This window comes from Rhinolophus hipposideros (genome assembly GCF_964194185.1).
Source record: "Rhinolophus hipposideros genome assembly, chromosome: 8".
NCBI lineage: Eukaryota > Metazoa > Chordata > Mammalia > Chiroptera > Rhinolophidae > Rhinolophus > Rhinolophus hipposideros.
In genome coordinates this window covers 17,884,615-17,911,442 of record NC_138054.1, presented here as the reverse complement: position 1 = coordinate 17,911,442, position 26,828 = coordinate 17,884,615, and the positions used below count along the sequence as shown (strand labels likewise).

The 26,828-nt window shown below is 34.2% G+C and overlaps 1 protein-coding gene across 1 annotated transcript in view; it reads left to right on the top strand.

The window, feature by feature from the left end:
• Positions 1-26,828, top strand: part of LOC308501485 (nuclear pore complex protein Nup153-like) — a gene marked incomplete at both ends in the record, with an annotated part of 205,121 nt that overhangs the window by 153,613 nt on the left and 24,680 nt on the right. The window contains 4 exons of the mRNA XM_081058027.1: positions 2,949-3,068; positions 3,162-3,206; positions 9,234-9,286; positions 9,518-9,635. Of these exons, the coding sequence (XP_080914153.1) occupies positions 2,949-3,068; positions 3,162-3,206; positions 9,234-9,286; positions 9,518-9,635 (336 nt within the window). The remainder of the gene's footprint in view (positions 1-2,948; positions 3,069-3,161; positions 3,207-9,233; positions 9,287-9,517; positions 9,636-26,828) is intronic.

Genomic DNA, 26,828 nt, shown 5'->3' with positions numbered 1-26,828 from the left:
TCTTTTCACTTCCCAACACATTCAGGAACCAACATTACCCTGATGACTAAAACCAAAGACATTATAAGAAAGCTACAGACCTGTTTTTCTCATGAGAGACAGACACAAACCTTCTCAACAAATATTTGCAAATTGAACCCAGCATATATCAAAAGTGTATTACATCATGGTCACATGGAGTGTGTATGTCCTGGGAATGTAAGGTTGGTTCAGCATTTGAAAATTAATGTTATCTTCCCAGTAAATAAAGAATAGAAACTGCATGTACATCTCCACAGATGCATAAAACACATTTGACAAACTCCAACATCCATTCACAATGAAAATTTTCAGCAGATGTAGGAACAGATGGAACCTCCTGGATTTATCTCCTGGATGTGATAAATAGTCTCTATGGAAAATCGTCAGCTAAAATCATACTAATAGTAAAAGACTGACTATGATAAGAAAGAGAACAAGGATGTCTGCCCTCACTGCTGCTGTTAAATGTACTGCAGGTCCTAGCTAATGCCACAAAAAAGAAACACAGGATGTACATATTGGGAAGGAAGAAATGAAATTATCCCTAGTCAGAAAATGTGCTGATCTATATAGAAAATCTGAATAAACTACAAAAAGAATTATAATTTGGTTTAGCAAGGTCAATATAAAAAAATGAATTATGTTTACATACATACTTTAGCAGCGAACAATTGGAAATTACTAGCTTTTTAAATAGCCAATTTAAGGTAAATTGCAACAGTCTGTTTTGTCCTAACATTTTCTTCAAGGTCATAAAAATTCTGTTTTGCGTATATGTTGCTATGGTGCTTACATTCCAGATTTTGACATTTTAAAGATGGAAGAGTAATAATATTTTTAAGCCGGTGGGCTTTTGATTAGGGAAATTGTATAAAGATGACAATCTATGGCAGAGATAGAAATTGCATAGAAAAAAGTATATTTGAAAACTTGCCTTCTCTTTCGAGTAGTTTCTTGTTTTCCTTAATAGAGGATGCTTTCAAATAGTTAACAGTAATTTGAGTCTTATTTCTGAGTGTGTTCACGAAGGGCAATATTTTATTTCAGAAAGTGTTAACTGGATCTTGGAGTCACACAGGCAGCTTTTTCTAAAGCTTAAAATGGGTTATAATACTTTTTTTCAAAATTTAAACTTAAAATGGTTCAGCATGTTAGTAGACGATGAGGCAAATCCATGATTCTTAGGCTTGTCCTAAGTCAAGAGTCTATTTCTGTTACTTCCTCCTTTATTTTGTATATCAAAACTCTATACTTTTTTTTATTAGTATCAGGTGTACCAAACAATGTAATAGGTAGAATTTATACCCATCACAAAGTGATAACCTCTCCCCCAATCTATTACCCCTCTGACATCATACATAGCTGTTAAACAGTTCCATAAACTGAGGGTTGCTAAATGGGCGGGGGGCGGGGATGAGAGAGAAGGTGAAGGGATTAGAAAGCACAAATTGGTAAGCACAGTATTGCCACGGGGATTCAAAAAACGTTTAGAGAATCAAACCCTATACTTTTTATTACTCAGTCCTTAGATACCACAAGAATCATTCTCAACACAGGCTTCCAGATGTGTATTGTTGACATTCGGGATAAATCTACACTTTTTCTTTCTTTTCTAGAGTGTTAAAGTAGGAAGGTGTATTAAAGGTTCTCTAACCCATTTCCATTTTACAGAATTGTAAAGTGAGGCCCTGAGAGGCCCGTGGCCAGTAGAATCCAGTGATAGGACAGACTCCCTAGAGGATTTTGATGTTGCCTCATGTTAGTCAAAGACTCTGGTCTGAGCAGCAACCCGAAAGGGGCACCAAATTCTTAACACTTTTGCCACTATGTTCATTTATATCCAAATGAATATATCCGAAATTTTTATACATAAAAATAATGTCGTTTGTATACAAAGCAGCTCAAATTGTTATTAATTGCATAAAGTAGTCAAAATATCAAGTTTGTGTGTGTGCGGATTTCTGACACATTTTGGGGAAAAAAAACACCTTGAAATCAATTAACACAGTGGAAGAGTTAATAAAACTAATATAGAATATTGTAGCTACTCTGAAAATATAATGAATGTTTGGCTTCAGAGAGGGACACATTATTTAAAGTAGTTATTACAGCTCAATTTTTCAGATGTTATCAGCTATTTATAGAAACTGGGTTGTAATTTGATTATCATAATGTATCTTTTTGATAGTGACCATTACCAAACTACTTTGACTCATGGTAGTCACTTGGTTATTGAAATGTTGTAATGCATTTTTGAGAAAAGGAAGTGCTTTTATTGGAATTTGTAAACATTGTTGGTCTATTGAAGGGTATTTGTCTATTCTTTACAAGTTTCTATCTCTTACTCCAATTTTAAGAGATCTAAAAAGCCATCTATTAAGAAAGAGCCTGTAATTTAAATGTTTTTCTATTAAAATTTGTGAAACAAGTCCACTTAAAATTTTTAATTTCCATTGCAGTAGAATCTGCAGTCTCTTTGTTTAGTTATCTTGGAATTTACTGTAATTAAATACAATTTAAAACCTGGAATAACTAATATTTTAATACTGTTCTTCTTAATCCAGTGTTCTTTGATTTAACTATCAGGGATAAGCAGATTAAGATAATGCTAGAATATTCTACCAGTTATCTCAGTTTTTCCCATTTAGCGTACTAGTAGTTAGCAGATCTGTAGAGTGGTACATTCTGTTTTACCATGTTTTGATGATTGTAAAAGTGAATTCTCATATAGATAGGTGGATTTTCAATAAAGGCATAAAGCAAAAAGGTTGAATATATGATTGACACTAGCCAGAGAGAAGTTGCTGTTAACACATTAATCCTGTTTCACTTCAGACATCCATTCTATTTTGTAAATACTTTCCTTGTCTGAAAAATGTGCTTTAGAGTTCACAGTTCCAACAGATAATATGAGGTTTCCTTTTTAGGCACCAGTAAGAACAGAGATGGAAGCTCAACAACTCAATGCACAATCGTGTGGTGTGACTAGTTCAACTGCCCGGAGAATATTATTGCAGTCTTTAGAGAAAATGTCAAGCCCTTTATTGGTAAATTTTTAAAATCACAATTAAATGCAACAGTGTTCTAAAATTTGAGTTTAGTGGCAACTCTTAATTTTGTTATCATTTCAATATTAACAGGATGCAAAAAGAATTCCATGTGTTGTTTTTTCTCCACTGAATTCTGTAAGTTGATTTTTAAATTTTTTACATAATTTATTTGTATGTATTAGTTATAAAAGTCCTGTTTTTCATAATTTACATCTCTGGTAATAGTATTTTATTTTTCAGCCTCTTGATAGGAGTGGTATAGATACCACTGCAGATTTTGGGGCGAAAAAGGAAAAGGCATGACTTCTTTAGCGTTTATTTACATAAATTTTGATTTTTGTTATTTATTTTTAAGTCAGCAAAAACACGAAGTGAATTTAGCTGATAGTCATTAGGGAACATGTATGAAAAATAAGACTTTATTTCTTGTATTCCTCTTGTGAGCGCCTTACTTAGCATAATGCTGTATATGTAATAGATGTTCATTCAGTATTTTTTGATTTTTTTAAAAAAAAGCTTATTGAGGTGACAGTGGTTAGTAAAGTTACATATGTTTCAGGTGTGCAATTCTGTAACACATCATCTATATATCACATTGTTTGTTCACTGCCCAGAGCCAGTTCTCCTTCCATCACCATATATTTGATCGCGTTTACCCTCATCTACCACCCTTCTTTCCCCTTGCCGTCTGGTAACCACTAAACTATTAATATTGTCTGTGTCTATGACTTTTTGTTTCTTTGTTTGTCTTGTTTCTTTGTTGTTTTCAGTTCTATACACCACATATCAGTGAAATCATATAGTTCTCGACTTTTTCTGTTTGATTTGTTTTGCTTAGCATAATAATCTCAAGATCCATCCATGTTGTTGCAAATGGCACTATTTCACCTTTTCTTATGGTAGAATACTATCCGATTGTGTATATATATATATACATATGCCACATCTTCTTAATCCAATCATCTATCGAAGTACACTTTGGTTGTTTCCATGTCTTGGCATCGTAAATAAAGCTGTAATTGGATATCTGAACACATAATCTGTACAGATAAATGTTTTCAGATTTTGGGGTAGATACCCAGGAGAGGGATTGCTGGGTCCTATGATAATTCTATTTGTAATTTTTTGAGGAACCTCCACACTGCCTTCCATAACAGCTGCACCAATCTGCATTCCCACTAACAGTGTATGAGGGTTCCTTTTTCTGCACAACCTTTCCAAGACTCATTATTATTTGTCTTGTTGATGATAGCCATTCTAACTGGGGTGAGGTGATAGCTCATTGTGGTTTGTATTTGCATTTCTCTGATGATTAGTGATGTTGAGCATCTTTTCATATGTCTATTGGTCATCTATATGTCCTCTTTGGAGCAATGTCTATTTATGTCCTCTGCTCATTTTTTAATTGGATTATTAGGGTTTTTGTTGGCATTTCCATCTTGAGCATCTCAGCAGTCATTACACGTAACAGTTACCTTTGGATAAATAAACAGAGTAGTAAACAGGGCTTGAAGTATTTAGTAACCAGACATTCAGTGAACTAAAGTGCTCACTGAATGTAAGTTATCTTTGTAAGCATTTCTCATTAACAAACATATGTTGTGTGTAATAGATTTCAAATTGGCATATCATTCGTCAGCCCAAAATACTGTTCCAAGATAGCAGAGCTAATAAAAAACGGAATGTAGATTATATCTTGGATAACATTTTTTATTAGTGTATTCTGTTTCGTTAAAATTATCTTTGAGGGTTACTGTGGGAAAAATAAAATGCTTGATAGCCAGGGTTAAGAAGGTGTATTTTTTGTTAGTTATATTTGTGGCTGGTTAAGGGTCCTTCTGGGGAAGCAGATTCCCAGATCCATACGTGTGGAAGCATTTATTACAACACCAAGTTCCCCAAGAGTAATTGATTAAAATTATCATAATTCTGTGAACTAATGTGGGGATTGTATTCAATATATTGATATTACAATTATTTTTACCGAAATTCTGATGAAGCTAAGAAAGTGAAAATTGAGTTGTTTCTTGGGGTAGTGTTGCTTCTCAAATTTTGGAATGACTGAGACGTTTGTAATCAGGCAAGAGGGAATCAATTTGTTATTAGCTGCTGTGATGTGATTAATACAGCCCATTATCTGCTTTTCTGAGGCTACTGTTTTATATCTGATCTCTTAAAAAGAAGTTTTTAAAATAGTGCCAGAATAGATGTTCTCATGAATAATAATTTTTATAAGTGGTTGCATGTAGTACCAAAAAAAATATTAATAGGTGTTAGGAAGCATTAGGGCCAAAACACAACATTGTAGTTCATGGTTCACAGATGTAATCAGAAGAGTCTGCAAAACAGACCATGTCACCAAGTTGTAGGATCACACTTGTGGTGAGGACTTAGGGAAAAGTCAGTTACCCTCAGAGTCTTTGCCCTGAAACCAGTGCTGTTCACAGCTGCTGCTCAGTGAAAGGCCTGTATTCCTAGTATTATAGTCTGTTGTCAGAGGAGAAGCTCTTGGCTTCAGATTCACCTTAAACCCACAGGATTTTGCTGTGATTCCATGTAGCCAGAGACTGTTGACAAAACACTTGTGAACCTGATAAAGATGGTTCGTGCTAAGCTTTGGAATTCTTAACAGTGCTTTACTAATGAGATTTAAATGTAAGACTTTTGGTTTGGTTTTTAAATCACGGTCGAGGAACATTAAGTTGGAGAGAGATTTGCTCACATTTTTAGCCATTAAAATATTTTCCTACCTAGTGTAAACATATCTTATTTGCAGCTGCAGAAAATTTAGATAGTAATTTGTAGAAAATGTTGCAAAATAGATTTTAGTTCATATGTTTAGTTTCTATATTTGAAAGTCATTCTGTAATGCTTAAATATGTGGAACAGTTTTGAATATACTGTGTGTAGAAGTGTGTCAAAGTCATTTAGTTGGGAATAATCTATGAAAACCAGTTTCGAATAAATATATATATATATGTGTATATATATACATATATACACATATATATATATGTACATGCACACACACCCCTTGGTTCTGTTACTATCGGTTTTCCTCTATGTATTTCTTTGAGTGTTTCTCCAAGAAACACTCAAGTTTCTTGTATCCCCTGAGTGTTTCTCTAAGAAGTACTCTTAGTCTCTAGGTCATATTAGCTATTGTCAAATAATTTTTACAAAGTACCACTGACATATATAAAAATAAAACCTTGTCTTTGATTTCTTTTTACCTATAAGGTGGACTCTCTGTATCTTCTTGATCAGAGACTCATGACCCCAAAGCCAGTGTCTGTATCAGGAAATTGAACTGTTTATTTTCAATCATCTCTGATTGCGTTGGGTGAATTAAAAAGACAAAACAAAAAATAGATAAAGCACAGTGTGACTCCGTGTTTATTTTCACTTTTCTTCCCTTTATCGATTAAAATGAACAAGAATAAATAATGTAAACTACAAGCACTGTACCATCGCAGTCTACCAAGTAGGTAATGTGTACACTTTGTGAATTAGTGATGATTACAAAGTGGTATGGGTTTTTAAAGGCTGGCACCTCAATCAAATGCCACATTAGCATTTGCTAGTAAGCACTAGTATGTACTCATGGTTTAGACTAAATAATGTTTCCAGATTGGCTTTCTCTGGGTATTTTGTTTATGTTGTTGGACTATTTACAAATAAATTTCAGATATCACATCTGTTCACCTCTGAGTGCTTTGTCATGCATTTTCTAAGTGATTTATTCAGTACTATCACATGTAAGAAACTAATGCCAGTTCCTTCCTAATATTCTCTAATATCTTGTCCATGTTCAGATGGTGTTTATAGCTGTGTTTTTGAACCAGAATCAAAACAATTTTTACACGTTGCTTTTGGTTTTGTCTTTCCAGCCCTGAAAACTTCCCCCTCATCCCATTGTTTTTATTTTTAAATAACCTATTTATTGGGATACAATTCATATTCCAAAACATTTACTTATTTGAAGTGTATGGTTCTGTGGTTTTAGTGTATTCACAGAGTTGTTCAGCCATCACCACAGTCAGTTTTAGAATATTTCCATCTGTATTTTCTCGATCCCCCCAAAAATCCATACCCTTTGGTAATGATCCCTCACCCCTACCCCTCCAGACCTAGGCAACCACTGACCTGTCTCTGGAGATGTGCTTATTTGGGACATTTCATATAAATGGCTTCTTGAAATATGGAGTTCTTTGTGACAGGCTCATTTCACTTAGCATAATGGTTTCAGGGTTCATCCATGTCATAGCAAGTATGAGAACTTCATTTCTTTTTATGGCTGAATAGTATTTGTTTGGATATGCCAGATTTTGCTTATCCATTCATGAGGAGACAGACATTTGTGTTATTTTTCACTTTTGTACTATTGAATAGTCCTGCTATGAACTTTTCTATACAGGTTGATTTTGTTATTGTTGTTGTGTTGGTGAACATACATTTTCATTTCTCTTGGGGTCTGTACCTAGGAGTGGAATTCCTGGACACAGTTGTTTTTGAAGAGACCAGGCCAGTTGTCTTATACAATGTCCCATATCTGGGTTTTTTTCTTTTCTTATGTCATTTAAAGTACATTTCTTTTATTTAAATAGCATCTCACTATTTGTGCCTTTACTTATATATATAGTTAATCTGGTCTGATCTTCATAACAGCCCATTTCTTGAAATGTTTCAAAGTAAAGTTAAAAGAATAGTATGAATTTACCCATTACTCTTATCTTAATTCAACCATCATGATTACCATTTCATCATATTTGCTTTATCAAACTTTAAAAAATATTTTGAACATGATTTTGGACTACAGTGTTGTAAGACAGATTTTAAGAAATCCATATTTTACTACATTTGCTTTATCTTTTTCTGCATGTTTTCTACCAACAAGGAAATCCTTATATAAGTGCCTAACAATTACTAAAGCTGGAAAGTTAATGTTGCTACAATACTATTATCTAATGTACAGGTTTTATTTAGAAATTGCCAGTGATGCAAAAGACAAAGAATCGAAGATGATGTTTTAGTCTACAACAGTTCCTTAGAGTTTTTGTGGGGGTTTGTTTTTTGCTTTGATATTTCACAACATACATACTACTGAAGAGTACAAGTTAGGGTGTAGCATGTCCTACAGTTTGGGGATGTGTGATGTTCCTCCTGATTAGATTCCAGGTGTGTACTTTTGGTAGTAATACCCCAGAATGGATGCTGAACTCTTCTCAGTGTATCATGTAAGAGGTACCTGCTGTCAGTTCATCCTATTTGTGGCAGTGTGATCGTTACCGAAGGTGGTGTCAGTGGGATTTGTCCACTGTAAAGTGACTGTATTTTACCTTTTATTATTAGTAACTTTCTTGTGGGGAGATCAGTTTGAAGGTATAAATGTCCTTTTCACCTACTTGTCTTAGCATTATTGATGATTTTTACCTGAATCTACTATTAGATCATTGTTGAGGGGTGATTTTCTAATGCCTTGTTCTTTTTTACATTAGTTGGCTTTCTACTGTAGGACGAACTTTCCTTTCTGTACTTATGTGTTTATTTTTCATGTCAACATGAATTTTTATATTCAATAGGTTAAATCCTTCATTAGCATTATTTGTTTTGATGCTCATATTGGTCCTCTGACTGGCTTCCATGTCCTTTTGATATTTACCCTTTTATTTTTTTGAGCATTTAATTGCCTTTTAGTATTATACGAGTAAAGTAATCCAGGCTCATCTTGAAAATTTCTGGTCCTAGCCCTATTATCAGTCACTTATTTCTCCAAGAAATCCCGATTCCTTTTCGTGTAGTAACTCCTCAGTTTCAGAGAATCATTTCAAAAAGAATATGTTTCTCAATTTGTTTATATGTTTAATAGGCCATAAGAAGAGATAAGTAAAAATATTTTTGTGATTAGTAGTGTATTATGTTTGTATACTACCATTTTATTTAAAGTACAATTGTTCTCAGTGGCATTTTATGCGTATGTAATTACATTCTTACTCTTGTGTACAATTCAAAAAGCAGGGTATAAGTTGCCAATTTTAGGGTTCATTAACTGAGCACCATGAAATTCCTGATTCCAAATAGTAAATCTCACAGAGAGAAAGGTGTGATGGAAATGAAAACAAATAAGCAAGTATTTAAACATGGTGTATTCATTTTTTCTAGACTGGAAATGAAAAAAATATGACACCAGGACAAAATAGAGAACAACAAGAAAGGTAATGCCATCTTTATAGCTAAACATTATATTTAATTTATAAGGTCTATATTTGATTCACATAAGCCTTGTTGAAGATCAAGTAAGGTTGAAAAATAGAAATTTTTTATACAAAGAAATCTCAGCTTTTAAAATCACATTCAGCTGTACTTTTATTTTCTTGTTAGTAGTTCTCTAATATTTAGGTAATCAATTAACAGATTCTTCTTCTTCTTTTTTTTTTTTTTTGCAGTAGTGATGTTTCTTATCCAATCTTAAGTATGTCTGCAGCCAATGGTTTACCTTCTGAAGGTAACAAGATGAAACGGAAAAGAATGTGCTTTGTGGCAACTAAACCTTCACAGGAGAAGGTAGGGTTATATAATAAATACTCTTGATGTTTATTAAAGGCCTTGGTGCACTGTGGTGGGGAGGGGAGGTGTGGAGAGGTGGGCTTTGGGGTGACCCAGCACAAGACTAGCCTGCCACTGAAACAGTACCTTCAAATTGTGTGTGTGTGTGTGTGTGTGTGTATTAAACTACCAGGATTTTAAATTTTAAATCACTTTCCTTGTGACAACACAGAAAACCTAACCTAACACCTATAATTTATGGTTAGCATCAAAAACAGTACTGCAACTGAAATTATTTGACCTTCAGAATATTATTACATAATTAGTTTTTGCTAATTTCTGAAGTGACTATAAATAAGTTAATATTATATGGATTCCACCCACTTGCCTTTTTCTTCATATTACTTATTAAACGTTTCAGTGTCGTGAAAGAGAACTCTGGGTTATTGAATTTCACTGTTACCTATTTATCCAGTAGGAAGATTAACCACAATCCATCCTGCAGGGTCCATTGGGGTCCATTGGTAGTACGTGCTGAGGGGAATGTCCATGCACGTCTCCCTGGGCACAGGTGCAGTCTGTTCTGTAGGCTCTTTACCTAGGAATGGGATTGGATTATAGGGCATCATACACACCTTCAGATGCGTGATGTGTTGCCTCATTGCTCTTCCTGGTAGTTTTACAGCTTACCATTTCCACATGACCGTGGATAGGTCTGCTGTTCCTGTATCCTTACCAGTACTGATTTTGTTTATTTCTAAATTTTTGCCACTGTGATGTCTTTGAAGTAGCATGCCATTGGAGTTTTATTTTGCTTTTTGCTGTTTACTAAGGAGGGGAGACTTTTTTGTGAGTTACTTCGCCATTTGGGTTTTCTTTCTTCATCCATTTTATCTCATGGGTTATTTCTTTTATTAGGAAAAGTCCTTTATATGTTCTGAACATAAAAGTTCGATAAAGATACGGACTAACTGAAGATAGTTTAAATTCAACATTTCTTTCTAGAAGTAGCTGTATTTGTTTTCTCCCTACTTTGAGCTGAACACCGGTCTCCTTTTAGTCCTTTTATAAATCAACTTCAGCCCAGCTGGGTCATTTAAGTTTTGGTTCATGTGCTTTTATTTGTCATTTGTTTCTAATTAAATTTCATTTGTGACTTCCTCATTGACCCGTGAGTTTTTCAGAAGTATATTTTTTGCCCTTACATAGGAGATCTTGTAACAGTTTCTGTTGAAGGTAAAATCATGTTTTGATTGAAATTGCGGTGTGTATTAGTATTGATTTTCTTCATAATATTGGTATTTTTCTTTGCTGGTTTATTTAGAGTTTGCTTTTCAGTTTCTTCATCTCCTCTTTTCCTATTTAGCACCGCTGTCATTGGGATTCAGACTCAGCAGAATCATGACTGGTTCGGCAGTTTGGACTTTCTACCATATGGCTCTCTTATGATATTTATGTTGGAAGCTTTGGCTCAGTTACTGGTCTTGAGGGTCTGTTTTATCCTTAGTTTCTACTTGTTGCTGGGCTGGAGTGTTGCAAAGGGAGGGAATATATCACTGTATTGTAACATCTTGACAGAAAATGTCCTAAATGCTATTGATTATAACTTGTATAAAATTTTGTAGTTTTCTTATCAAATTGCTTTTCTTTTGTCATTAAATCTCTTTATGTAGACATATTTACATCTATGAAATGGGTTGTCTTACCTTGTTTACATAAGGAAATTAGTATCGATTAATGTAGCATCAGCTTGTTCTTTAGATGAGTTTTTCTATTTGTCCATAAAATTGGTGACGCTAGCTCCTTAAAGTTTACCTCTATGTGAGAAAACTATTAGCTTGGTGTTTGCCTAATGATAAATATGTAAATTTCGCCTGTTACCCTCCATGTTCAATTTTTAAAGATATAATTATCTCAGGTTGATACCTGTAGCTCCATTTTAGCCATTTCACAGATTTGTGTTCAGTCTGATTTTGCTATATTGAGAGATTTGGGGAGGGTGGTGGTGGTCAAATGATTCTTAATTATTTTGTTCTTACTACCTGGTATAGTAACTGTTAAGAGCTTTATGAAAATCTGACCCCCCAATCCTCTTTGTTATCTCCTCTCTTATTTGGGCCCCTCCCTCCCTCTGTAGGGATTGAGTGTTGGTCACTAAACATTGTCATTTGCCTCTACTGTGATATCAATCTTGTTTTTATATGAAAAAGTTCATGGATACAGAACGGATAGGTATATATAGTAAGACTGGGTTCCGGAAATTCAGTGCTTGATGTTATCATGTCTGGTATAGTCCTGCCACTTAGTGGCATGAGTGATCTTGGTAAAAATAACCTTTTTATATTAACTTGCTTCTCTTTAAAATGCAGATGTGAATACTGAGTATATTTAGCTTGTGTCTGTAGGCTGTCTGCTATTTAATAGCTAAGTGATATTAGGCCATATATCTTTATGCCTCAGTTTCCTCATGCACAGCAATAGTGTCTACCTCATGTGAGATAACACAAGTAAAGGTATTATAAAATTAACACATAGTAAGTCTCATATTTGATGGTGGTTGTGTTCAACTTGAGGTGTCTGTAAGCAACCGATTACAGTGCTTGGCTTCCTTTTTCCCAGATTTGTCGGACCCACTTCTGATGAAACATGTCAACTTTTTGGTGACTAGGAATCAAATTTAGAGTTGGTTCATGGTCAATATATAAAGAAGCACTATGTCCAAGCTTAAGGAGTAGGCATGAGAAGTAGATTGTTCAGTTTATGTGTCCAGGTGTTATAAAGGTCTAAGGGAATAAATAAGGCTAGGGGTTTGGAGATGGGAAGAAACGTCCCTACAGAAATTCCCAAATGTGTCTTTTGTTATTCTGCTCCCGCCCCCATATTTGATGATAAGTTTCACATGAAAAAAATGTTAAAAGAATTGTGCAATGGACACACATATTCCCAAAACTAACATTCTAATATTTTGTTGTATATCCATCCTATTATGTTTTGGGTGCATTGCAAACTAAGTTTCAGACATGAATACGCTTTATCCCCAAATACTTCAGTATACATTGCTCAAACTAGAGTTAAGTGTATGTTGTTTTTAATTTAGCAAGAATAATTTACATATAGTGAAATGTTAAATTCTTAGGTGTACCACTGAATGAATTGGATAGATGTTTGCACCTGTGTAACCCAAAGCTCACCGAGGTGTGGAACATTTCCAGTCTTGCAGAAAATTCACTCGTGCTCCTTTCCAGTCAATACTTATAGTCTCCTGCCCCAGGGCAATCAGTATTCTCATTTTTCCCACCATTTATTGGTTTTGCTGGCTTTAAACATTCATATCAGTACAGTTACTCAGTGTGTAGTGTTTTCTGCCTGGCTCTTATGAAAAGCTACTGTGAACATTCTTGTACCTGTTTGGAGACATATGTTTATTTCTCTTGGGTAAATACGTACAAGTGGAGGTGAGAATAGTACTTTAAAGTGCCCCAACAGTGTGTGAACCTTTCTGTCACTCTACATCCTTACCAGTAGTTTGTTGTCCTCTTTTAAATTGTAGCCATTCTGCTTTGTGTATGCTGCTGTGTCATTGTAATTTTACTGTGCATTTCCCTCATGACTAGTATGTGTTCTTGTTTATGTGCTTCTTGGCCACGAGTATGTGTCTTCATTGGTGAGGTCTGTCTTCAGAACATTTGGCCTTTAAAAATTGGGGTTATCTTTTTATTATAGAATTATAGGAGCTGTTTATAAATTCTAGACACATATACTTTGTCTGATACAAGCCTTACAAATATTTTTCTCCTAGTCTGGCCTACCTTTCATTTCATAGTATTATCTTATGGTCAGCAGAGATTCTAAATTTTATAAAGTCTGAATTTTATGGTTCCCTCCCACCCAGTATTTTTACTGTTCCTTGTGTCCTAAGAAACCTTTGCCTCTTCCCAGACTACAAAGAAATTCTCCTGCATTATGTTTCAGAAGATTTTGGTGTGGTTTTATGTGTTCTCTGATTTCCTTTCTGATTTCTCATGTGATCTGTGCATTATTGTGATCCCTGTTTAATGTTTTAATGTTTTAAGACGCATTGAGACTTGTGTTAAAGCCCAGTGTATGGTGTGATTGATGAATTTTGGAGAAGGTATATCCATAGTTGTTGTGTATAGTGGCCTTTAGAAGAAAGACGAACTATATCATTATAAAACATACTGTGTTTTAGGAAATGGAAGTACCAGTATTACCAAGAATCACTCTACCTATGACCAGTTCTTCACGGCCTCCCGTCAATTTTAGTTCTTTTGTGTTGACTTCTTCTCCATCACCAATTAGTCCTGCACAGTCATTAAAACCTAAAACTGTAAAGCACAAGAAAATACATGGGGAAAATCTCTGTGATCTTGGGTCAGGCTAAAATGTCTTTGATACTACACCAAAAGCATCAACCATAAAAGGATCGAAAACCCCAATATACCAAATGTCATTAAAAGAACAATTCTCTTCAAAATACGTTGGTAAGATAAACCAGAGAAAGGGAGAAAAATATTTCCAAAATACATATCTAATAAAGGATTTATACCCTGAGTAATGAACTCTCCAAACTCAGTAGAACAACCTATTTAAAAAATGGGCAAAAGATCTGAACAGATATTTCACCAATGAACATCTATGGTGCCAAATAAGCCCATGAAAAGATTATCAATGTCATTAGGGAAATGCTATAAAAAGAGGAGCAAGTTGGAATGACTACTCCATACCTATGACAATGGGTGAAATAAAAAACAGAAAACAAAAACCTGATGACCACCAACTGCTGGTCAGAACACTTACATTATTTGTGAGAATACAAAGAAGCATGAGGAATTTTGGAAAACAGTTTGACAGTTTATTATAAAGTTTAATATATACTTACCACATGACCTTGTAGTCTAACTTCTAGGTATTTATCAAAGCTAAATGAACATCAGTGTTCACACCAAATGTCAATAACAGCTTTATTCACAATTGCCAAAAATTAGAAACAACCCAAGTATTCCTTCACTGGTGAATGGATAAACAGTACAATAGCTCAGCTATAAAAAGGAACTAATTTTTGATATACACAGAAATTAATTGATCTCAAATGCATTACACTAAGTGGAATAAGCCAGATTCAAAACACTACATGCTATATTAAAATTTACTTGGGGCGGCTGGTTGGCTCAGTTGGTTAGAGCACGATGCTCATAACACCAAGGTTGCCCAGTCGATTCCCACATGGGCCAGTGAGCTGTGCCCCCCACAACTAGATTGAAACAACTGCTTGACTTGGAGCTGACAGGTCCTGGAAAAACAAACTTAAATAAATAAAATTTTAAAAGAAAATTTACATGACATTCTGGAAAAATCAAAACTACAGGGAATTAAATCAGTAGTTGCCACAGGGTGGAAGTAGGAAGAGTGTCTGACTACAGACCAGATACTCAAGGTAAAATATTGGGCTGATGAAAATATTAGTTCAATATTTTTATCGCAAAAATAGTTACACAACTGTATGTGTTTTGTTAAAATTGAAATAATAGTCTAATCAGTGTAAATTTTACTACATATAACTTGTACCTCACTTTTTTTTCCAATAAAGGAATTTATCATTAGACATTCTAAACATACCTGTACGAATCTAATGCATGAAATGTTCCCTTAGATCCAAAGTCATCTTCATATAGTCTCTAAAAGAAAAGAATGTTTGTAATACCCACTTCTATCATTTTCCAAAGAATAACTAAACAAAATTCTATTTGAGTGCCAATACTTACTTATCATTTGTACCTGTCTTTCAAAATTATTAAAAACTACAAAAACAACTTTTTAGAAAAAAATTTACAATAAAATAGACTTTAAACAGATTAATTATTCCAAAGAAGCCAAAAGGAAATACTTTCCCTTTTAGATTTAAAATCACCTTTGAATTTTTGAAAAATACTTAAGCTACTGTCTAGCTTCCTCTTGTAAGAGAAGTATACACTATTTTAGAGATGAATATTTGTCTAAAGGAGAAAAGGAATGGCTATATATATTCACAAAAAGTAAAAACAAATTCAAAAGCATAAAAATTGCATGAGTAGATTCAAGATATTATTCCTACTTGAGAAATGAAAACATAAATCTATTCTAATAGGGAAAAAGTATCTTCATTGAAAACGTTGTTTGGAAACAAATGTACAATCATCTCTCTTTAATGCATAAGAATTGCTGAACAATCCAATTATAGCACATGAATATACATGAAAAAAAAAAACACCATTTCCACTTTTGTCCTTTTACTCTGAGTTATTGGTTTGCATTAGCAAAAAATAATCACTGCTTCAAACCAAATGAGATTTTTTTAAAACTAAACAATAAAAAAGAACAAAAATCAACTCTATTTGTGCAATGGTTTGGTACCTTGTTTGTTAATTTAGGCCTGTGATTTGTTTGAGAAAATTTTTGTGTGTGGTGTGAGGTATGGATCCAGATTCATTTTTTAACATGTGAATGTCTGATTTTTCTAGTACATTTGTTGAAAAGACTATAGTTTCTTTATTGAATTGCCTTTGCACCTTTAAAACATCGGTTGACCATATTGTGGCTCTATTTCTGGACTTCCCATTCTTTTCCATTGATCTGTGAATTGATCCTTTCACCAACACTGAACTGTCTTGATTACTATAGCTTTACAGTAAGTCTTGAAATCCGGTCCTGTGAGTCCTTCAACTTTGTTCTTGTTTCAAGCTTGTTTTAGCTTTCCTAGTTCCTTTGCTTTTTCATAATTTTTGAATCATGCTATCAGTTTTCTACAAAGTCTACAGGGATTTTGATTGGGATTGTATTGAGTCTACTGATCAATTTGGGGAGAATAAACATCTTAATAGAATTGAGTCTTCCAATCCATAAGCACAATACAGTACATGTATTTAGTTATTTCTTTTTTCAAGTTTCAAATATTTTATTTTCTTATTCATATAGTATACAGTGTTCTAAAATTCTTACAATATGATGTTTCGTGCAGAAGAAAAACTAACCATGCGACATAATGCACCTCTACCTTTCCCATCCACACACACTAAAAAAAGAAAGAAAGAAAAAGAAAAAAATCTTAAGTCCCTAGTAAGTAAATAGTGTTTGCACTATTTTTCTGTAACCTCAGCCAAGGTATGCACAAGCAAGAGAAATGGAAAGCGATTTTTTAAATATTTGTAACAAATACTTATGTACAAAAAATTCACAGAAGACTCATTCCCCCTTGAAGCAGAGTGCATGGCAGTTGACACTGGAACAGATAAACCACTGGCTGCGATTTTAATCCATGTACTGATGTGGAGAAAGAAAGTTCCTTGTAGTGGAGATTTTCAGTTTGAACACTGATATTTCCAAAGTTTGGCAACATTGTCTTTTAAAATTTGGCAAACTATGTAAACAAGAGGTCCATTTTAAATGGGTCTATATGCAAATCTCCACGTCATTCAAGGACACCAAGCACCGAGATTTTTCCCTCACAGACAGAGCCCCTGACGTGCAGCACTCAGTTGAAGGAACAGCGATGGCGGCAGGTGTGCCCAGTTTAAGATTCATTCGCCTTGATTCAACCTGCCTTTCCCACTCAGGACTGTAAAACCAGTTTTTGTTTTTGTTTTTGTTTTTTTATTGAAAATCTATATAGGGAAAAACGACTCAGAAAGCCACCCAAAGTGTTTTCTTCCAGCCAACAGTACCTCTGCAGAAAAGGAAAGGGACAATAGTAAGTGGTGGAAAATGATATACTACTTTTCTATCACACAAATTTATTAAGTTATCATCCATTAAAATATGGGCAAACCAAGAAGAAAACCACTGTTCACCCTTTATGCCGCGTGGTAAAGAAATTTAGGAGATACAAATTTGGATAAACTTTTGCTCCTCTGTGGCATACAGATGAGTAAGATTTCTCCTATTTAAGTCACAAATGTATGTGGGCATTTAGATACATATATGCATGTTAAATATCACCCGTGTTTTAGATTAGCTGCCAGTCTTTTGAAACAAAGAAGGAGCAGTTATGGTTCAAACATAGGTTTAATGACAAATTGTTTACCCGTGTAACTAAACAAATGGATATTTGATGCGGCTGCATAACTACTTCAGGTACTTTTCACTAAGTAATATCTAAGAGAAATTATGATTGCCTCACATAGCTTCTTGCCTCTGTGTATAAAATCACAACTGAAACTTACGTTTACTCAGGAGCATTTAATAATTATAATGGCCCCTACTTAATGCACTAACAGAATGAAGCAGCCATAGCTCTGTGCAGGTACTGTATGAACACAAGCACGAGCTCCTGGCAGTAGCACTGAACTCCTCAAGCAGAGAGGTAGTAAGAGCTGGTCAGCAATGACGCATAATCCCTGGAAATACATTCCTAGCTATAAAAAAAGGTACAAACTCCCCTGTTACAATCATGTAATTAAGGTAAATAATAGGACATTAACAAATGCTTTGTCAGTCTCTCAAAGGACAAAGCAACAGGAAAAGCCACTATTTAGATCTTTTTAAATTTCTGTGTTCAGTGCTTTGTAATAGTCATCACACAGGCATTGCACATATTTCATTGGGTTTATACCTGTTTCATGTTATTTGCTATTACTGTAGAATAAATAGCCTAAATAGCGTATTTAATAAATCGAATTCATAGTTAAAATACCTCTGAGCAAAGAAAACATCAGTGCCAGATAACTTTCCTGGAGGTTCTACCAAACCTTTAGGAAAGTAATAATACCAATTCTCCACAAACTTTTTCTTTTCACTTCCCAACACATTCAGGAACCAACATTACCCTGATGACTAAAACCAAAGACATTATAAGAAAGCTACAGACCTGTTTTTCTCATGAGAGACAGACACAAACCTTCTCAACAAATATTTGCAAATTGACCTCAGCATATATAAAAAGTATATTACATCAGGGTCACATGGAGTGTGTATTTCCTGGGAATATAAGGTTGGTTCAGCATTTGAAAATTAATGTTATCTACCCAGTAAATAAAGTAAAGAATGGAAACTGCATGAACATCTCCACAGATGCATAAAACACATTTGACAAAATCCAACATCCATTCATGATAAAAATTTTCAGCAGAACTAGGAGCAGATGGAACCTCCTGGATGTGATAAATTGTGTCTACAGAAAATCTTCAGTTAGCATCATACTAATATTGAAAGACTAAATACTTTCCCCCTAAGATTAGGAAGAGAACAAGGATGTGTCTGTCACTGGTGCTGTTAAATGTACTGCGGATCCTAGCTAATGCAAGAAAAAAGAAATACTGGGCATACATATTGGGACGGAAGGAATAAAATTATTCCTAGTTGCAGACAACGTGCTCATCTATATAGAAAATCCCAAGAAACTACAAGAAGTTATCAGAACTTATAAGTGAGTGAAGCAGGGTCACAGAATACAACTCATTATGCAAATAATTTACATTTACATATATACATTAGCAAAGAAGAGTGGGAAATTGATGGCTAGCTTTTTAAAAAGCACCAATTTAAGGTGAATTGCGGCATTCTATGTGTTGTCCCAAGTCTTGAAGCTCATAAAATTCTGTTTTGTGTGTGTATTGTTATGGTGCTTATGGTCCAGATTTTCACATTTTAAAAATGAAGGGCTTTTAAATATGTAGGCTTTTTGGAGAGGGAAATCGTATAAAGATGACAATCTATGACAGACATAGAAATTGTATAAAGAAGGATATTTGAAAATTTGCCTTCTCTTTAGAGTAGTTTCTTGTTTTCCTGAATAGAGGATGCTTTCATAAATAGTTAACAGTAATTATGAGTCTTATTTCTGAATGTGTTCATAAAGGGCAATATTTTATTTAAGAATGTGTTAGCTGGATCTTGGAGTTACACAGGGAGCTTTTTCTAAAATTTAAAGTGGATTATAATATTATTATTTTAAATTTTTTACAATTAACATAGTTCACCACATTAGTAGCAGATAGCATTATACAAGCACATGATTCCTAAGCTTGTCCCAAGTCAGTTTATTCCTGCTACTTCCTCCTCTATTTTGTATATGCAATCCTATACTTTTTAATGCTAAGTCTTGAGATACCATATGAATGAATCATTCTCAACACAAGCTTGCAGATGTTTATCATTGACATTTGGGATGAATCTACTTGCTCTTTCTTTCTTTCTTAGAGCATTAGAATTTGAAGGCATATTAAAGATTCTCTAATTCATTTCCATTTTATGAAGTAAGGCCCTGAGAGGCCAGTGCCCAGTAGAATCCAATGACAGCACAGACTGTCATATTTTCCTAGAGGATTTTGATGTTGCCTCTTGTTTGCCAAAGCCTCTGTCCTGAACAGCAATCCTTAATGGGCACCAAATTCTTGATAAAACTAATGTAGAATATTGCAGCTACCCTGAAAATATAATGAATCTTTGGTACAGATAGAGAAACATTATTTAAAGTAGTTATTATGGTTCAGTTTTTCAGATGCCATCAGCTAGTTATAGAAACTGGGTTGTAATTTATCATACTGAATCTTTTTGAAAGTGAGCGTTCCCAAACTACTTTGACTCATGGAAGTCACTTGATTATTGAAATGTTGTAATGCATTCTTGAGAAAAGGAAGTGTGTCTATTGGAATTTGTAAACATTGTTTGTGTATTAAATGGTACTTGTCTATTCTTTACAAGGTTGTGTTGTTAACTCCAATTTTAAGAAGTTAAAAAGTCATTTATTAAGAAAGAGCCTACGTATTTAAATTTTTCTTTCATTAAAATTTAAGAAACAACTGTGTTTAAAATTTTTTATTTCCATTGCAGTAGAGTCTACAGTCTCTTTATTTAGATGTTGGAATATACTTAAATACTATTTAATACCCTGAATAACTCATATTTTAATCAAGCTCTCCTTAATCCAGTGTTCTTTGATTAAAATATGAAGGATAAACATCTGAAGATAATGCTACAATGTTCTACCAGTTATCTCATTTTTCCCATTTCACATAACTGGCAGATCTTTAGAGTGGTGCAAGCTTCTTACCATTGTTTCCTGATTGTACAAGTAATTTCTCAGGCAGAGATTTGCATTTTCAATAAAAGCATAAAGAAAAAAGGTTGAATATATGATTAATGACACCACCCAGAGATAACACAATATTCCTATTTCCCTTTTGACTTCCATTCTGTGTTGTAAATATTTTCATTGTCTGAAATATGTACTGTAGAGTTCGCAGTTCCAACTAATAACACAAGGGTTACTTTCTAGGTACCAGTCAGAAGACAGATGAAAGCTAAGCAACTGAATACGCAATCCTGCGGTGTGACTAGTTTACGAGCTCGGCGAATATCACAGTGTTTAGAGATGTTGTCCAGCCCTCTCGTGGTAAATATTTGAAATCACAATTAAGTGCAATAGTGTACCAAAACTTGAGTTAGTGAAAAAAATCTTAATTTTGTTATTTCAATACTAAGAAGATGCAATAAGTATTCCACATGTTGTTTCTTTTCCCTTGAAGTCTGTAAGTTGATTTTTAAACTTTTTAAATGAGAAATATTTTTTTATGTTGTTCATGAAAATCCTATTTTTCAAAATTTGTCATCTATTCTATTTTGTTTCTTCAGGCTCTTGATAGGAATGAGATAGTTACCACCGCAGACTTGGGGGCCAAAAGGCAAAATGGAAGATTCTAGCATTTATTTCTGTAAAGTGTGAGGACTTTTGTGTTATCCATTTTTAAGTCAATAAATACACAAACTGAATTTAGTTGATGGTCATTAGGGAACATGTATGAAAACTAAGATTTTTTCTTTGATGTTGTTCCTCTTGTGAGCGCCTTACTGAGCATATTGCTGTATCTGTAGTAGAAGCTCATGCAGTATTTTGGGGCTATTTGGCATTCCCATCTTCGGCATCTCGGCAGTCTTTACGAGTGACGGTTGCCTTTGGATAAATAAAGAGAGGAGGGAACAGAGTCAGTGAACTGAAGTGCTCACTGAATGTAGTTATCTTTGTAAACGTCCCTCATTAACAAACTTGTCAGTTTTCTGTGTGTAATCGATTTCAAATTGTCATATCTTCCATGAGTCAGCCCAAAATACTGTTCCAAGACAACAGAGTTAGTAAAAAATATAATATACATTATATCCTGCCACCCCTTTTTAGTTTATTCTATTTCATTAAAATTAGCTTTGGAGGTTAGTGTGGGAAAAATAAAATACTCTATAACCAAGTTAAAAAAGGTATATTTTTTCTTAGTTATATTTGTGGCTGGTTAAGTGTTGTTCGGGGGAAGCAGATTCACAGATCCTTTACGTGTGGAAGCATTTATTACAACACCATGATCCCCGAGAATAATTGATTAAAATTATCATAATTCTTTGAATTAATGTGGGAACTGCATTTGATGTATTGATGAATTACAATTATTTTTACTGAAGTTCAAATGCAGAGAAGAAAGTTAAAATTCAGTTTTTTCTTGGGATAGTGTTGCTTCTCAATTTTTGGAATGGCCTAGATGTTTGGAATCAAGCAAGAGGGAATCAATTTATTATTAGCTGCTGTGATGAGATTAATATAGCCCATTAGTTGCTTTTCTCCAACTCCTATTTTATATCAGATTGCCTAAAAAGGAGAAAAACTTTTAAACTATGTGACAATAAATGTTCTTGTAAAGAAAAGTTTTACTAATGGCTGCATGTAGTACCAATAAAATTTTATTAATGGGTGTTAGGAAGTATTAGGGCCAAAACACAATATTGTAGTTCGTGGTTCACAGATGTAATCAGAAGAGTCTGCAAAACAGACTGTCTCACCGAACTGTAGGATCACACTTGTGGTGAGACTGAGGGAAAAGCCAGTAACCCTCAGAGTCTTTGCCCTGAAACCAGTGCTGTTCACAGCTGCTGCTGAGTGAACGGCCTGTATTCTTAGTATTAAAGTCTGAGGACAGAGGAGAAGCTCTTGGCTTCAGACTCATCTTAAACCCACAGGATTTTACTGTGATTCCATGTAGCAAGAGAGCGTTGCCAAAAACCTTGTGAACCTAGATAATAAAGCCAGTTCATGGTAAGCTTTAGAATTCTCAATACTACTAATGAGATTTCAATTGTAAGACTTTTGGTTTGGTTTTTAAAACACAGTCGAGTAACATTAAATTGGAGAGAGATTTGCTCACATTTTAAGCCATTAAAATATTCTCCTAGCTAGTGTAAGGTATCTTATTTGTAGCTGCAGAAAATTTAGATAGTAATTTGCAGAAAATACTGCAAAATCGATTTTAGTTTATATATTTGGTTTCTGTATTTGAAATTCATCCTGTAAAAGCTTAGATATCTGGGTGGTTTTGAGTATAGTTCTCAATTTGTGTGTGTGCACAAGTGTGTCAAAGTCATTAAGTCTGGAATAAAATACTCTATGAAAACCATTTTGGAATTATATGTATATGTATGTACACACACACACACTCACACACTCACACACTCACACACACACACCCCTTGGTTCTGTTACTTTCAGTTGTCCCCTTAGTATTTCTTTGCAACCCCTGAGTGTTTCTATAGGAAGTACTCATAGTCTTTACGTCACATTCACTATTGTCAAATAATTTTTAGCTGAGCTCCACTTATATATGTGAAAATAAAAGCTGGTGTTTGATTTTTTTTTTTACCTATAAAGTGGTAACCTATCCTCCTGTTTAGAGACTCACGGCCCCAATGCCAGTCTCCATTGCAAATCGAACTGTTTATTTTTAACCTGTGTTCTGGATTTGTCTGATTTCTTGTGTCATTTAACTGAAGTGTATTTTTTTAACTTACATAGCATCGTATTATTTGTGCCTTTACTTGTATACAATTAATCTGATTTGATCTTTATAACAATAAAATTTCTTGAAAATTTTTAAACTAAAGTTGAAAGATTTTGTGTGATGTTTACCATCACTCTTTTATCTCGATTCACCTGTCATGATTATCATTTGTCATATTTCCTTTATCAAAATTTAAAAAGTATTTTCAACATTATTTTGGACTTACAGATTTGTAAGACAAATGTTTAGAACTCCACATTTTTCTACATTTGCTTTATCTTTTCCTGTGTGTTTTCTACAAACAAGGAAATATTTTACATAACTGCAGGACAATGATCAAAGCCAGAAACTTAACATGGCTGCAATACTATATTACTTCATCTTCAGATTTTATTTAGATCATGCCAGTTTTCCTAAAAGAAAGGGAATCCAAGATCATGTTTTAGTCTAAAACAGTTCTTTACACTTTTTGTGGATTTTTTTGTTTTGATTTTGTTTTGTCTTTTGGGGTATTTCACAACATAGATACTTCTGAAGAGTACAAGTTATGGTGTAGCATGTCCTGCAATTTTGGGATGTCTGATGTTCCTCCGGATTAGATTCCAGTTGTGTACTTTTGGTAGTAATACACCAGAATGGATGCTGAGCTCTTCTCACTGTATCATGTAAGAGGTACCTGCTGTCAGTTCATTCCTAAGCTGGTGTCAGTGGGATTTCTCCATGGTAACGTTACTATTTTACCTTTTATAGTAAGTATGTTTGAGGGATATAACTTCTAATAAATGGACTTTATGCCCATTGCTGTGAGTCATATTGACGATTTTTGCTGGAATCGGTTATTTTGCAAAGCCAAATGGTGGCTTTCTAATCCTGTTTCTTCTACATCTCTAAGTTGGCTTTCTATTGTAGGAAGAATTTTCATTTCTTTATTTATGTATTTATTTTCAAAGACAACTGGAATTTTTATGTTCAATTGATTATAATCCTTCATTAGCATTATTTATTTTCATGCTCATATTGTCCCATATTTGGCCTTTGGACTGGCTCTTGTGTCCTGTTTTTGTTTTTGACCATTTATTTGCTTTTTGATATTACAAAGTAATCCAGGATCATCTTGTAAATTCTGGGCCCTAGTCCTATTATCCATTACTTATTTCTCCAAGAAATCCTCATTCCTTTTCGTGGAAGAACTCCTAAGTTTCAGAGAATCATTTCAAAAGGAATATCCTTATGAATTTGCTTACGCATTTGATAGGCCATAAGAAGAGATAAGTAAAAGTCTCTTTGTGGTTGGTAGTGTATTATGTTTGTATACTACCATTTCATTTAAAGCACAGTTGTGCATGGTGACATTCTATGTGTATGTAATTATATTCTTCCTCTTGTGTACCATTCAGAAGGCAGTATGTCCGAGCTTAAGTAGTTGGTGTGAGAATTAGGTTATTCAGCTGATGTGTCCATGTGTTATAAGAGTCTAAAGGGAAGAAAATAAGGCTAGGGGTTGGTGATAGGAAGAAACATCCCTACAGGAATTCCCAAATGTGTTTTTTGTTTTTCTTCCCTTCCCCCGAGATTTGATTATAACTTGAAAGAATTGTGCAAAGGACATACATATTCCCAGCGTGAAGATTCTAATATTTTGTTTTATTTGCTTTATTAAATAAATATCCATCCTATTATTTTGTAGGTACATTGCAAACTAAGTTTAAGATATCAGTATACTTCATCCCCGAATACTTCAGCATGCATTCCTTGAACAAGAGTTAAATATGCATTGTTTTTAATTTAAGAAGAATTTACATGTAGGGAGTTGTAAAATTCTTTTTTTAATTAAAGTTTATTGGGGTGACAATTGTTAGTCAAGTTACATAGGTATCAGGTGTACAATTCTGTGTTACATCATCTATAAATCCGATTGTGTGTTCACCACCCAGAGTCAGTTCTCCTTCCATCACCAAATATTTGATCCCCTTTACCCTCATCTCCCACCCCCCTCCCCCTTACCCTTTGGTAACCACTAAACTGTTGTCTGTGTCCATGAGTTTTTGTTTCTCATTTGTTTGTCTGGTTCTTTTGTTGTTTTTGGTTTATATACTACATATCAGTAAAATCATATGTTTCTCTGCTTTTTCTGTCTGACATTTTGCTTAGAAATATATTCTCAAGATCCATCCATGTTAGTACAAATGGTCCTATTTCATCTTTTCTTACCACCAAATAGTATTCCATTGTGTATATATACCACAACTTCTTTATCCATTCATCTATCGAAGGACATTTTGGTTGTTTCCATGTCTTGGCCACGGTAAACAAAGCTGCAGTGAACATTGGAGCACACGTGTCTTTATGGGTAAATGTTTTCAGATTGTTTCGGTAGATACCCAGGAGAGAGATTGCTGGGTCATGTGATAATTCTATTTGTAATTTTTTGAGGAACCACTACACTGCCTTCCATAACGGCTGCACCAGTCTGCATTCCCTCCAACAGTGTATGAGGGTTCCTTTTTTTCCACAGCCTCTCCAACACTTGTTACTATTTGTCTTATTGATGATAGCCATTCTAACTGGGGTGAGGTGATATCTCATTGTGGTTTTTATTTGCATTTCTCTGATGATTAGTGATGTTGAGCATTTTTTCATATGTTTATTTACCATTTGTACGTTCTCTTTGGAGAAATGTCTCTTCAAGTCCTCTGCCCGTTCCTCAGGTTGTTTGTTTTTTTGTTGTTCAGTTGCACGAGTTCCTTGTATATTTTGGTTATTAGCCCCTTATCGAAGGCACAGTTTGCAAAAATCTTCTCCCGTTCACTTAGTTGCCTTTTTATTTTGTTGATGGTTTCTTTTGCTGTGCAGAAGCTTTTAAGTTTGATATTGTCCCATTCATTTATTTTAGCTTTTACTTCCCTTACCTTTGGAATAAAATTCATAAAATGTTCTTTGAACCCAAGGTCCATAAGTTTAGTACCTATTTTTCTTCTATGCAGTTTATTGTATCAGGTCTCATGCTTAAGTCTTTGATCCATTTAGAATTAATTTTGGTACATGGTGACAGATAGCAGTCCAGTTTCATTCTTTCGCACGTGGCTTTCCAATTCTCCCAACACCATTTATTGAAGAGGCTGTCTTTTCTCCGTTGTATGTTTTTTGCTTCTTTGTCAAAAATTATCTGTCCATATTTATGGGATTTTTTTCTAAGTTTTCAGTTCTATTCCATTGGTCTACATGTCTGTTTTTCTGCTAATACCATGCTGGTTTGATTATTGTTGCCCTGTAATACAAGCTAAAGTCAGGGAGTGTGACACCTCCAGCATTGTTCTTTTTTCTTAAGATTACTTTGGCTATTTGGGGTCTTTGGTGGTTCCAAACAAATCTGATGATTTTTTTGTTCTATTTCTTCAAAAAA